The 13648-nt window shown below is 40.3% G+C and overlaps 1 protein-coding gene across 1 annotated transcript in view; it reads left to right on the top strand.

Moving 5' to 3' along the window:
- adam19a (ADAM metallopeptidase domain 19a) overlaps positions 1–12602 on the top strand; it is a 206891-nt gene extending 194289 nt beyond the window's left edge. Inside the window, exons 20-23 of the mRNA XM_062444365.1 lie at positions 1438–1537; positions 2803–3054; positions 6178–6386; positions 12324–12602. Of these exons, the coding sequence (XP_062300349.1) occupies positions 1438–1537; positions 2803–3054; positions 6178–6386; positions 12324–12375 (613 nt within the window). The 3' untranslated portion in view covers positions 12376–12602. The remainder of the gene's footprint in view (positions 1–1437; positions 1538–2802; positions 3055–6177; positions 6387–12323) is intronic.
- Positions 12603–13648: the final 1046 nt, after the last annotated feature.

Below are 13648 nucleotides of genomic sequence, written 5' to 3'. Positions count from 1 at the left end.
GTGTTGAACAGTACTCTGATTAGATGTTCTGACAGGTCAGCCACTAAATAGTCCCACTGGGATGCCTCTGGGCATCAGATTTCTGTAAATCCTCCATTCACTGAATGAGGCCTTGAAATGAAGTTGAAAATTCTGGGAAAAGTTGAGTGTGTGGACCTTGCTTACATTAATGAACCCTCAATGAACTCTGCAGCTCAGTGGGGCTCATTGTTTGAGGTTTTTCAGTCTCATCAGCCTCTTTTCCAGCAGCAGCAGCAGGAGAGCAAAGAATCTTTAATAAAAAGACTAGCAACTGGTAAATAAACAAAGTGAAGCATTTAGTAGCTAAAGAGACAGATGTTTGGCGGAGAGCAATCCTGAGCTAAAAAGAAAGTGAATATTGGATTTTCCATCAGGTGGACACAGGCACAGTTCAAAATTAATGCTAATGTTGCTCTATATCTGCTGGACATGTACATAGGCAACTTTTTGCTAAAAGGTTGGTCCCAACATCTAATACCCGTGTATTAATGTATGGATTAAACAAAATAAATCCATCCATCCAGGCTTTATGCTCAGCTAGGCTAACTATGCCCTAACTGCATATCTGTGCTTTACACACACACACACACACACACACACAAATACACAAGATTAATCTCCATCTACTTATCTGCAACTCTCAGAAAGAAAGTGAATAAGTGTGTTTCCAAAAATGCTGAACTTTCCTCTAAGGAATCAGTTTTTCAGTTATAGTTTTGTCTCATTTACACAGATGTAACATTTCACATTTTGACAAGTAATTACATCAGCCAAATTTTTATTAGCTGATACAGTTATGTGGATTCCAGTGATGATGCCATAGATAGAACTAGGCATGATCTTGTGTGTGTGGTATTTTGTTACCTTGTGTAGACCGTTTCTGGTATAAACTCTGACATTGTTCGGATCAGTAGTCCTCATGGGGACCAAAGCCTGGTCCTAAAGCAGCAAAACATCATCTCTGAGGTCCTGGTTAAGGTTAGGGGTAAGGTATGAATTGGGGTTAGGTTAAGGTTAGGCATGAATTGGTTAGGGTTAGGGTTTGGTTTAAGCTGTGCAAAATGAATGCAGTCAATGCAAGGTCCTAACAAGGATAGCTGCAAAAAAACTATATGTGTGTGTGTGTGTGCGCACTGTAAAGAGCTGTTGAGGGACTAGTACACTCAGTTCAACTAGACAGCCTCATCAGAAAGCAGCCCCCTCAAGACACCGAGCTGAAACATTTGGTTTATCCTTCACTTCCTCATTTCCTCTCTCATCATGTTGGATGAGAAACCTCATTTTGACTTCTCTGCTGTCTCGTTTCCCACCTGGGGCCATAAAATCAATGCCAGATTGAGAAGAGTGATGAAGCAGGACAGCTTTCAGGGGTTGGACTCTGGTTTATTTTCTGTCTGTCCTCATTTCTCTGCTTAGGACCGAGACGTTGGCGGAGAAAGGGAAGAACGGCCATCTTAATCCTGCCTTTCACCTGAAGGTGGTCGGACCAATCAACAAAGCCAGCAGCCACAAGGGGGTGAGCTAAGTGTGTGGGTGGGAAGGAAGAAAGGGAGGAATTGCTGGGTTTTAGTGAATAATGGTATGTCCATGAGGTTGACCTTCATATTAAATGGCCTCATTTTACAGCAGCTTGTTATATTGTTTGACCACTTAGAGCCTGCCCCCTCCCTCTTTCACAACACTCCCGTGTTTTGGTTTACTGTGCTTTCAGCAGCATTTCATCATGTCATTATTTCCCTGTTTTTATTGCATTTATTTAATTGGGTGCGTTTGCAGCTCAGGGTTAGGATACATTTGTCAATGGCAAGAAAGAGATACAAGAGGAGCATGAAAGAAGACAAAAACAATAAAAAAGAAAGAGACCTTAAAAGAAATAATAATAATAATAATAATAAATAAAATTGGAGATTATTTAAATTATTCGTTCTATCATATATCTATTGCTCCTGTACAATAGACAACAGTTTTGGGAAATTTTATGTGAAGTCTTACAACAAACACTAGAACATCAAGTCCCTATGAGTTGTATGGTTCTTCATCCTGCAATTTCTTTGATTAATTGTGCCAGGAAACAATAGCTATGTGATTAAACCATACCCTTAAATCAACTATACCATTAATAGTAATTCGAACAAGAGTGATGTGAGCTCTTTTCTTTCTTCCAATTTGTTGCAGCAGTATTCTTTATGAGCTGTAACTGCTTTATAGACATTTTGGGGAAACATTAGTAGACAAAACTACTTTTTATAGGAACATGTACTAACTTCTCTATATATCTGCGAGAAAGAAAAGTTCTCGCTTTGTCAATATTAAGGTTAAATCAAAGTCAATAGTATCCACTATATTTCTTGCCTAAGTTGAATTTGATAACATAGGGAAGTACATTTTTTGTGTTGACTAGCAAGGGAAGGAGGCTCAGGCCATCAAGATGGACAGCTATATAGAGTTGTGTGTCATCTGCATAGCAGTGAAAATTTGTGCTATGCTCACTGGTGTTTTAGTGAACCTGAGACAGAGCCATTCCATAATAAATGTTTGTTCTTTGAGATGATAAACATTGAATTGAGATTTTTTTAAAAGACCCAGACCCAAAAAACCCAGCTTGAGGCTGTAATTGAGATCTGTCAATTAAAACGTCAACAGTCAATACCAGTAGTCTTCTAATTGCATGTATACTAGCTTATCTGGGATTTTGCTAAGAAACATCAGGTCAGACATTGTTCTTCTGTTATTTTAAGTAGTTTTTTTTCTATAATTTAACTTTTGTGTTTTTTATCTTAGCTTCCTCACACCAGCAAAGAGGTCCTTCCTCTCAGACCAGGCCCTGCGCCCAATGGCACCCAGCCAATCAACATTGTACGACCTCTGAGACCAGTCCCATCGCCTCAGGGTGGTTCCCGGGACCTCAAGGTGGTTCGCCCACCTCTGCCAGCTGGCAAGCCCCCATCAGCCCCATCCAAAACCCCCCCGACCCTACAAAGACTCAGCCCGCCCAAGAAACCTCTGCCCCTCAACCCGACACGATCTCCACTGGTAAGGCCCTTTTTAACCCTTTTCTGAACCCTAATCAATTATAATTGAATTGTACAACTGTAACCTAAAACTCCAACCACATAATGTAAAAGCTTAGTCAGTCAAAACTGACCCAAGGGATGTGAGCGAAATCCAGGCATATAGCCAACTCTACAGGGAGACGCCCAGGATGCATTGTAATCAGATGCTCAGACTGCCCCAGCTGGCTCCTTCTACCACAGAGGAACAGCAATTCTGCTCTGAGCTCTCCAAATTTATTGGCTCTTGACTTTATCTTAAAGGTTGAACCTAACCATTCTGTGATGGAAACTCATTTTGGCAGCCTTTTGGTCATGACCCAAAGCTCACGACTATAGAGGAGTATTGGAAAAAAGGCCAACTCCCTCTTCACAGAGACAATCACTCGTTCCATCTTACCCTTACATGTGAACAAGACCCTCAAATACTTGAACTCCTTTACTTGGGGCAGCAGCTCTTTCCCAACCCGTAGTGAACGATCCACCATTTCCCAGCAGAGTACCATTACATCACATTTGGAGGTGTTGACAATCATCCCAACCTCTTCACACTTGCAAGCAATTCCAGTGTACACTGGAGTTTACAGGTAGATGAAGTCAGCAGAACCACATTATCACAGATGCAATCCTGGCGCCATCATACTGGACACTTTCCAGTCACAAAGACAATCTGTGACAAGGTACAGAAACCCTTTCATGCCTGACTCCTATCAAGAATAGGAACAGTTCTGGTCCTTTTATACAAGGACTGGATGGATAACACATGCAGTCCCAGGGCCTACAGCACCCTCCACAAGACACTCCGAGAGACATTGTCATAAACCTTTTCAGAATAACACATGTAGCAAACTATCATAAACCTCCCTCTATCTTAGCATGGGTGAAGGGTAGTCCATTGTTTCACAACCTGGTGGGAATTTGCACTGGTCCTCCTAAATTTGACAGTTGGCCCAAATCTCCTTTCCAGCAACTTGTCATAAGCTTTCCTAAAGGAGTTAAACAATATGATACTGTAATTGAAGCTCACCATCCATCTCTTTTTAAAAAATTAGGAAGCATCACCACCATTTGTCCAGCCACAGACTATTGGGCTGTGTACAAGTTCATTAATTCACAATGCTACTACACCACATTGAGGTAGGCATTGCTGTCTGCTACGGTGTATATGTTTGATGCTGCCACAGGGGGGCAGTACAGTGGGACATTTTGATATTCTACAGTGGTTTTAAATCTCTTATTATTTACTTGCAGAGAGTCGATATACACTTTTACTTAAATCTATCCTTATATCAAAAGTAACATCTTGTCATAAGACATTTTGACAGTGCAGTTCATATTGGATTTGGTTTCGACATCACACAACATCTGCAAGCAGGCCTGTGTTGTATAATTAAAGCTTAATTTCATTGTTTATGATAAATGTTTTAATGTCGCTCTTGTTTTTTATTTCTGAACCTTTTTATTGAACGTTTCCAACATATGTAATTACTTGTCGCAACACACAACACCATAGCTCAACTAGATACAATAATTTCAGTGCACAAATAGGTAAGGGGTGTGTAAAGAGATTCAGGGAAACTATACTTAATGTTTTGATAGAAAGTTTTGTTTAAAGTGGGAGTTTAGCAGAGGAAAGGCTTCTAGACTTTAAAGAATCTGTCTGCTGAGCCCCCCTGTGGAGTATTTAAGTTTTGAAAGCCTGTGCTGTACCAACTATTTAGAGTGGTAATCGTTGTCTGGCAGATTTCCAGTGAATCAACACTAACCGTTGTGCCAGTAATGACAGAAAGACTAAGGTATCACACTATGCACCTGTCAGAGCAAACACTCCAGAAGCTACTCCAAATAATGTGATTACTGGCTCTGTTTGTATCCCTTTATCACAGATATAAGAAAATGTTCCAAAGATGGCAGATCAGAACGTTAGCAGAATTGGACAGCTCCAAAACATATGTTCAGAGTGGTTTCATCTTGATGACAGGGGGTGGAAGAGTCAAGTGAAACTGTTGAAAACTCTGTATCTATTTCTTTTTCTTAGATATATTGCAGACATTTTTATGAGCCCTGAAGAAAGAAATAAATAAAACCGTGATATGTTTTTATCTGATTGCTTTCTTATTGATTTACCCCTCCCCCCCAAAACTGCTCTCATCAGTACGTCCCCGTGAAGTGTAAAATGAGAGAAAATTACATAAAGTTTTGAATTCCATATTGCTTTTTCTTGTTTGTGTCAAATATCCAATATTTCATGTGAGTATACTTTGTGATTTGATCTTCTGAGTCGGGTTGTTGTGCTAGGTTTTTTTTTTTAATCTACCACCTGTGTAAAGTGGGCCAGACATTCCTCTTATCAGCTAGCCAAGCAGATTCAGGAGACAACCTGGATTCCCTCCAGTACAGAGACTGGAATGGACTTCCCCTGCGGGCCATGTCCATGTGCCAGGGATTTTTATGTTTTGCACCATGTTGGCTTTGATCCCACTTGGAAGAAACACACTTTTCCTCTTTTTTTGCTTTTTCTCTTTTACTCCCACATTTCAGACACCTCACGCAGCCACTTCAGTGCAGTTTGAAAAATGTGTGTAAATGCATAAGAATTCTTGTCCACTAAGGCTATGTTGACATCAACAGGGCAGTTTCCACTGCAGGAACTTTGGGGTCATTTTACGGGGCCGTGACCGTTGGCACATGTCTCAAAATGAGTCCCTGCCTCAGAGCCATGCGGCCCAGAAAAATTCCTGGGTGGGGCTTGAGGTTGACTTGGTGCTGATTGAGTATTCTCAAAGTGGGATGTGACATCAAAAGAAAGCACCAAGATAAGCGCCATTTTTAAAACCCAGCAGAAGAAGAGTGGTAGTAGATTGAAACTGTTGTAGAATGATTACGTCACCTCCAGAGTCCAGTGGGTCCTATCAAGGTCCCAATCTGCAACGGAGAGACAACAGCTGAGAGGACAGAGTGAGAGGACGTTCCTGTAAAGTTCCTGCCTCCCAAATTTTACCCGGAACTTCCTTAATGGAAACAGGACTAGTGTGTCTTGGTGTTCTGTTGCATCTGAATGATGTACAGAATGTCAGTAATCAATATTTCTGTTTCTCTTCTTTAGTTGGTGTCTGAGCTGCAGCCCAGATCGTCCCCCTTCCCTCCTCAGAGGCCTCTCCCACTCAGCCCAGCCAGAGGAGCCTCCCCCACAGCGAGTCCAGCCCGGACCCCCGCCTCCAAACCCTCTACGGGCCTGCTGGTCATGATGCCCCCGGCAGTAGGACCCAAACCTGTGGGCAAAGTCTCAGCCATCCCACCTCTCAGAGTACTCAGGTGGGCAAAAGCAAAACATGGAAGTTCAAAGACATTTTGTAGTGTCGATGCTCAAGTAGGGAAGGGTTAGCTTGTTTAAACTGAATATGTAAACATAGTTTGGTTAGGGCTCAGGCCATCAGGATGAACAGCTATATAGAGTTGTGTGTCATCTGCATAGCGGTGAAAATCAATGCTATGCTTATGGGTGATGACCCCAGTAGGTAACATATAAAAACTGAAAAGTAGTAAACCTGAGACAGAGCCATTCCATAATGAGGTAAGTAAGGTAAGGTATCTTTATTGATCCCCCTAGGGAGAAATTCTAAAACTGACACAACAGTAGCATTGTAATGGTGAAAGTGAGGCTTGTTTGGGAGTCTTGGTGAGTATAGTGTACATGATTCCACCTCAAGGGCTAGATTATGAAAGCACAGTTATTGACTAATATAATATCTTAACTTGATCTAAAGGAAAACTTCAATAAATGATTAGGCAGTTTTGTAGTTAGTAGGGCTAGGCGATATGGGCAAAATCAAATATCACAATATTTTTGACCAAATATTTTGATATTGATATTTTGACAATATTGTAGGGATGATTATTCTTGCCCTCACAAAATATTTATGCAATGAGATTTTGATAAAAAATAATCAGTAATGTGGATATAATGACTAAGTGGATAAAGACAGATAATAGAACAGTCTTTTAAGATCATAACATTTTTATTTTAATGCAGCCTTTAAAAGCAGGAAAAGACCAGACTTATTCCAAATCACCATATTACCATATTCAAAATCTAAGATAATATCTATAGAATATCACGATATCGATACAATATTGATTTATTCCTCATAGAAGTGTGTGTATATATACACCTCAAAAGACATTTTAGTCTTTAGTCTTTAGAAGGATAATGACAATAAGTGACAAAAAACCTCATTAAATAACAGAAAATATTTATTGATACATATTTGAGTTATTTTGACAACACAAGTTGACTCAACTTTGAAGTTCAAATGAAAAATGTAACTCTCTTAACAAATGTGCATGTGCAGTATTATTCAACCCCCAGCTTCAGTACTTTGTGGATCATCCTTTTGCTTTTATAACTTCTAACAAACATTTTCGATGGGTGCTGACAAGCTTCTTACACCTCTCGATCGGTATCTTTGCCCATTCTTCATGAGCAGAAGCCTCCAGCTCAGTGATGTTTGATGGCTTCCGTGCTGCAACTGCCTTCTTTAAATCCCACCAAAGATTTTCAATCAGATTTAAATCTGTTGACTGAGAAGGCCACTCCAGGAAATTCCAGGATCCATTTCTCAACATAGCTTTGGTTGACTTGGAGGTGTGCTTGGGATCATTGTCCTGCTGGAAAGTCCAATGATCACCAAGGTTCAATTTGTCAACAGAAGACATCACGTTCCTCCTTAAAATGGCCTGGTATTTCTGGGAATCCATGATACCAGGTACACGGTCAAGATTGCCAGTTCCTGCTGCAGACAAACAGCCCCACATCATCAATGATCCACCTCCATGCTTGACTGTGGGGATGGTATTCCTGTGGTCATAAGCCTGGCCTTTCGCATGACAGACATACCGCTGGTCCATATGTCCAAACAGGTCCAGCTTGGTTTCATCAGTCCATAGAACTGTCTCCCAAAACTCTGTAGTCTTATCCAAATTCCTCCTGGATTATTCTAGGCGACTTTTGATGTTCTTTGTGGTCAAGAGTGGAGCGTGTTGGAGTCCGGCCATGAAGTCCTTGTTTATTCAGTGCACGTCTTATAGTTGCCACTGAAGCACTTGTACCAGCCTTCATCAGGTCATCCTGTAGTTGTTTTGCATTAACATGGGGGGTTTTCTCAGTTGTCCTGACTAAGTTGCTATGGGCCCTTGATGAAATTTTGGGCTTTCTTCCTCAGCCAGGCAGGTTTGCAGCTGTTCCAGATGTTTTGAACTTCCTTATGATGTTCCCAATGGTGTCTCTCGGAATGTTGAATGTTTTGGAAATCTTCTTATACCCAAAGCTCTTCAGGTGTGATGAAATAATCTCCTCTCTCAGCTTTATGGAAGCTCCTTTGTCTTTCCCATGATTGCAGCTCACCTTGGATACCTTCATGGGTGGGGTTTATATATGCATCACAGCTGAATCAAATGAAGGATCATTATAGAGTTCCCAAAGGCTTCATTATGTTTCTACTCCACTTTAGGCCATAAAAACTGGCGGAAGGCTTTAAAAACAACAATATTATATAGGGGTTGAATAATTGTGACATGGCTATCTTAACAAAATATACTGTTACACACAAATACTACATGATTTATTTTCTGTGTTTATTTTATGTATCACTCAACTCATAAAGAAGTCATCCAAAGAAGAATGTTGCTCTTTGACAAAACTTTAATAGATAAATCCTTAAAATCTTTGGGGTGGTTGAATATTTCTGATTTCAACTGTGTATATATATATATATATTTATATATATATATATATATATATATATATATATATATATATATATATATATATATATATATATATATATATATATATATATATATATATATATATATATATATATATCATAGGTTAAACACAGATGGAGTCAAAAGTTCCATTCAGCTGGGATTAACTTTACAGGTGGAGGTGGGGGATGAAATATTCACTGTGTTCCTCTGTAACTGAACACACCATGGGGAAATAGCAGGATATTGTGTGTAATACACATGAACAGCAGGCCAAAGACACAAGAGAAAGCCAGAAGCCTCCCCAGGGGTGGAGCAGGAGAGTTTACGCTGAGGTGAACATAATGTATGCTGTGAAGAAGAGTCAAATCCTCCTCCTCCTTCTTGGAATCATAACTGAGTCAATCATTATCTGCTATGTCCATTGCTGATAAACCTCCATAAATCCACCTACAATCAGAGAGTGACGATGCTGCAGAACATCACTTTTTAAAATTTGATTCAGTATCCAAATGATTTAGTGATAGTTGTGTGTGAATCCATGGCAGCACAACAAACAGGAGTTCCTAATAGCTGATTCAGCATACTTTATGAACACATACCAGCTAAAAAATGTGTGTGAAAGGGATCAGCAGCACCTACCTGCCAGTCCATTCCACGAGGGTCTCGCTCTCTTGATGGTTTCATTTTTTAATAGTTCAGATTTTCACTCACTATATTTTCACCCAAAAGTTGAGTGAGTTGAAAGAGTTGTTAAAAACTAAAAATTTGGTGTTTTTGATGATGGTGATGTCAGACTTTTCAAACCATAGCAGTGAGCCACGACTGTCCAAACTGTCTGACACTGGAAGGATCTACATGGATTTCAGCTTTTCCTTTGAGTTGTCACCAGTGTGTACGTCGCACGGAGGACACTCGAGTCTTCTGACTCAACTTCTGTCCTTCTGATTAGTTCTGTTCTGCTTTTGAAGCAGAGAGAAAAGGCTTTGTGTCCTCAGTCTAGACTCCAGATCAAAGGTTACTTCATCATCAGAGCTCTAACAGCAACAGCCGGAACAAGTCACCCGAGGAACTGATCCACTTTAACGCTTTAAATCATTTCTTGAAACACACTTTGAGAGACGGCGCAGTTGTTTTGTTAATATCTTCTTTTCTTTATGTTCGGATTGTTAATTAATGAATTGATTATTTTTCTTTTGAGCCGTTCTGCTGCTTTTTATTCACACACTCACAAAGCTGGTGGAGTGTCTTCCTATAGAAGTGTAACACATTATGTCGTCCACCCACTCAAGGCCGTGGCACTGAAAGCATTGTATTGGACAATATGTTTCACAGCATTACACTCTTGTGAAAACATTACTTAACACTGTGTGACTTCACTTGACCTCAGGGAGAATGTAACTTTTTTTTTTTAAAGCAGCTCTAAAAGTCCTCTAATGAGAAAAGTTGTGTTCAGAAAGCAGCTGTTGTTTGCTGTTTTGTTCCCCCCTCCCTATTTTTTTTTCTCGAGATTTTAAGAAGTTTTTATGGCTGCTGTAAAGGTTCCAAGGAGGTATCTGTGAGAAATACTGCCTCACAGGATTCCTATCTGTGTCCGTTCAGAGCGGCTGCAGGTTCAGGCACATAAACTCTCCCGATTTTACAAACCATGCAATGCACCGACTCGCTTCTTTATCAGCAATTAAATTTTCTTTTTTTTCTTTTTTTTTATAAGTGACATCCATTGTGGAGGCTTGTGCTTGTACGTCTTTTAGATGCAGAGTCATGCTTTTTTTTGTTCCGTGTAGTTTATCTGTCAACGTAGTAAAAAAGTGAGGCGGGGAGGCTGGAGGTGATTGTTCTTCAGGGTTTTATGATTCCTCTGCTTCTGTTGTCTAGCAGATGGATCTGAATGTGCCTTCATCTGCTTCTCTGATTACAGCACAGGCCATGCCAACAGCTGATCCAACATCAGGGGTTGTGTTTATTAAGCTGCTCAGAGAAGGAAATCGCTGCTAACTGACCAGAAACTCTCAGGGTGATGCATTTTTTTGTCCAACTCTTGGAAGAGTGGTAAAAGCTGTTAGAAATCAATCCTTTCCGAGAGCTGCAGCAGAGTCCTCACCTGTTAGGAACTGCAGGAGACAGCGTTCAGCCAATGAGAGGAGACATGCTTTATGACAATAAGTTTATTGAGCTTTATTGTGACAGGGAACATGCAGCTTTGCAACAGTGATCATTGTGTTACAGCACTCATAAATCAAACTCTGAGATAAATTCAAATCTAACCTTCTTATGATGGATTTTTGACCAAGGCAGAATTATACAATACTACTTTGAGATAGTAGATCAATATATATCTATAGAAATAAGTGAATTGAAATGGAATTGAATTGTGAACTTACAAGTTATCTCATGAATTTGACTTTATAATTAAAGTCCCCCTACACTCAAAAATGTGTTTTTCTTCCTGTTGCTGCAGTTGGGTTTGATTCTCTTCTCTGTGCAGAATGATGTATGTGCAGTTTGTTTTCACATTCATCTGCTGAAGGGGGAACGTTTCTCTGTTCTCACCTTAAATGTCAGTGTAAAGCGTGTACCTACGAGCAAGATTTGTGACATCACAACTAGTTTGGGCCAATCGCATCATCACAATATAGCAAATATTTGCATATTCATAGATTTGGGAATTTTCAAGGGTTTTAAAGTGGTAAAATATTTTTTGGAGGGAAAAATACTTTTTTGTTGTGAGAGGATTTTTCAGCATTAACCTGATATATTAGTTTATTATTCTTACTCAAAAAGCCCAAATTGTGTCTTGCTATCAGAATTTCGACTTTTAAATCCGAGAACACACGAAGGATACGAGAGGGGTACGACATGACGGGGATTGATGAGAAAACATGCAGCACTGACTGCATTTACCCCAAAATATCCTATGAAATTACAGCCGATGATAATTATTATTCAGCTTCTTTTTTTTCCTTTTTTTTTTGCTGACTCATGATTCTCTCCCTCATGGCCCTGCAGCAAATGTTGTGAGGGCCGGTACCCTGAGGGGTTAGGAGCCTCTGATCTAGTGAGTATTTCTGGCAGCAGGACTGTGTGTGTGTGTGTGTGTGTGTGTGTGTGTGTGTGTGTGTGTGTGTGTGTGTGTGTGTGTGTGTGTGTGTGTGTGTGTGTGTGTGTGTGTGTGTGTGTGTGTGTGTGTGTGTGTGTGTGTGTGTGTGTGTGTGCGTGTGTACATGGTAATGAAGGAACATGTCACACAGTGCAACAGTGTGGCTCATTGATGTGTTTTTAATAGTTTTTGGGCAACATTGACACAGAGGAATAAGATCTATCAGGCTTTTGGATACACACACAGTATTTGTCAGTAGTTGCTTTGGCTCTGTACATGTTTGTTGACAGAAAAAAAAAAGTAATTTTGCCTGCTTTATTCTTAAAAGGGAAATATAATTCAGTATGCTAGAATGCCTTGTGTTTTTTTCCTCCCCTTTCTCACAGACCGGTACCAGGTGCCAAACCAAACACAGCCTCGCCTCCACCGAGAAAATGACCTTCTCCTCCATCCACCACCCTCCAGCCTCCACCCTCCGAGGAGGCGGCGGCTGACAGCCTATTTGCACTAAAGAGACTTCTGCTGGTAAACCACAGAGCTGTCGCACACACCAGAGGAGGACAAACACAAAGTTAAAAACGGAGACATGAAAGAACAAACAGGACTCGCACCAGTTCAGACTTCAAAATGAAAACTTAACTTTCTCCCCTCCCTCGCCCCAATCTCCCTCCCCCCCAATCTCCCCTCACTTTTGACCACCCTGCTCCCTCCTCACTCTCCACACCTCCCAGCGCGCTAACATTAACCACATCGACGCGGTTTTGCACGGAGGCCTTGCAGACTGAGACAAGTGTTATCGCTGGGGGGACGGTCACATTTGCCAAATCAGTTTTTTAGGATTATCGTTATTTTTTAATCTGTTTATGCTGTCTGTGTATGAAAAAAAAAAAAAAGCATTTTGTAATAATTGTTTTTGTTTACAGTTTGTTTTACGTCATGTTTTTTTTTTATGATTTGTGTTATGTGCCAAAGAGGTCTCTCCATACCTGGGGGGTGTGTCCCCAAAAAAAACGCTTGAAAATCTCACGTTATACGTTTACCACAGGTCAACTCCTCCATATTTTTAGGTTTTTATAATTTATTGTATTGATATGAGGAATGTCTTAAAAAAAAATGCAAAATCGGGAGATACAGAGGCCTATCAGGAGGAAGGAGAGCCAATCACACAGCAGCTTCTTTTCAACACTGTTTACACGGTGGAGGACTTGATGGATGCTTGGGGCTTGCAGGACACACCCCCGTCGCTCACGTTGATTTGAATGTCTTTTGCTGTGTTATGACTTTTGAATTGTTACATAAAATATTTTTACAAAACTTATCACCACGTTTCTCCCTCTCTCTCTTATTTTTCTACTCATTCCAAGTCAAACATTTAATAGAAATTTCTGGGCAATTATGTGATGACAGCCTTTTGATGTGTTTTGAAAGGGAAGAAGAAGGATGCATATGAATGAGCTGCTGCATGTCATACAATGTCTCTGCTTGTAAAATTAAATCTGTCATGCAATCTTGAGGCCGAAGTCTTTTCAAAAGATAACAAATGAATCAATCCATAGAGATAATTAAAGGAGAACTCCATTAATACAGATCAGATTACCTGTCACGAGGAGGAGTACTCAGTTGTCTTCTGAGGCTCTGGATCTTTGTCAAGTCTGAGAAAACAACCCCCACGAGGGTGTCATCAGATGTCATTGTTTTTGCGGTTAGTGTA

Source organism: Scomber scombrus, chromosome 23 (genome assembly GCF_963691925.1).
Source record: "Scomber scombrus chromosome 23, fScoSco1.1, whole genome shotgun sequence".
Lineage (NCBI taxonomy): Eukaryota > Metazoa > Chordata > Actinopteri > Scombriformes > Scombridae > Scomber > Scomber scombrus.
This window is presented reverse-complemented; position numbering and strand designations above follow the sequence as displayed.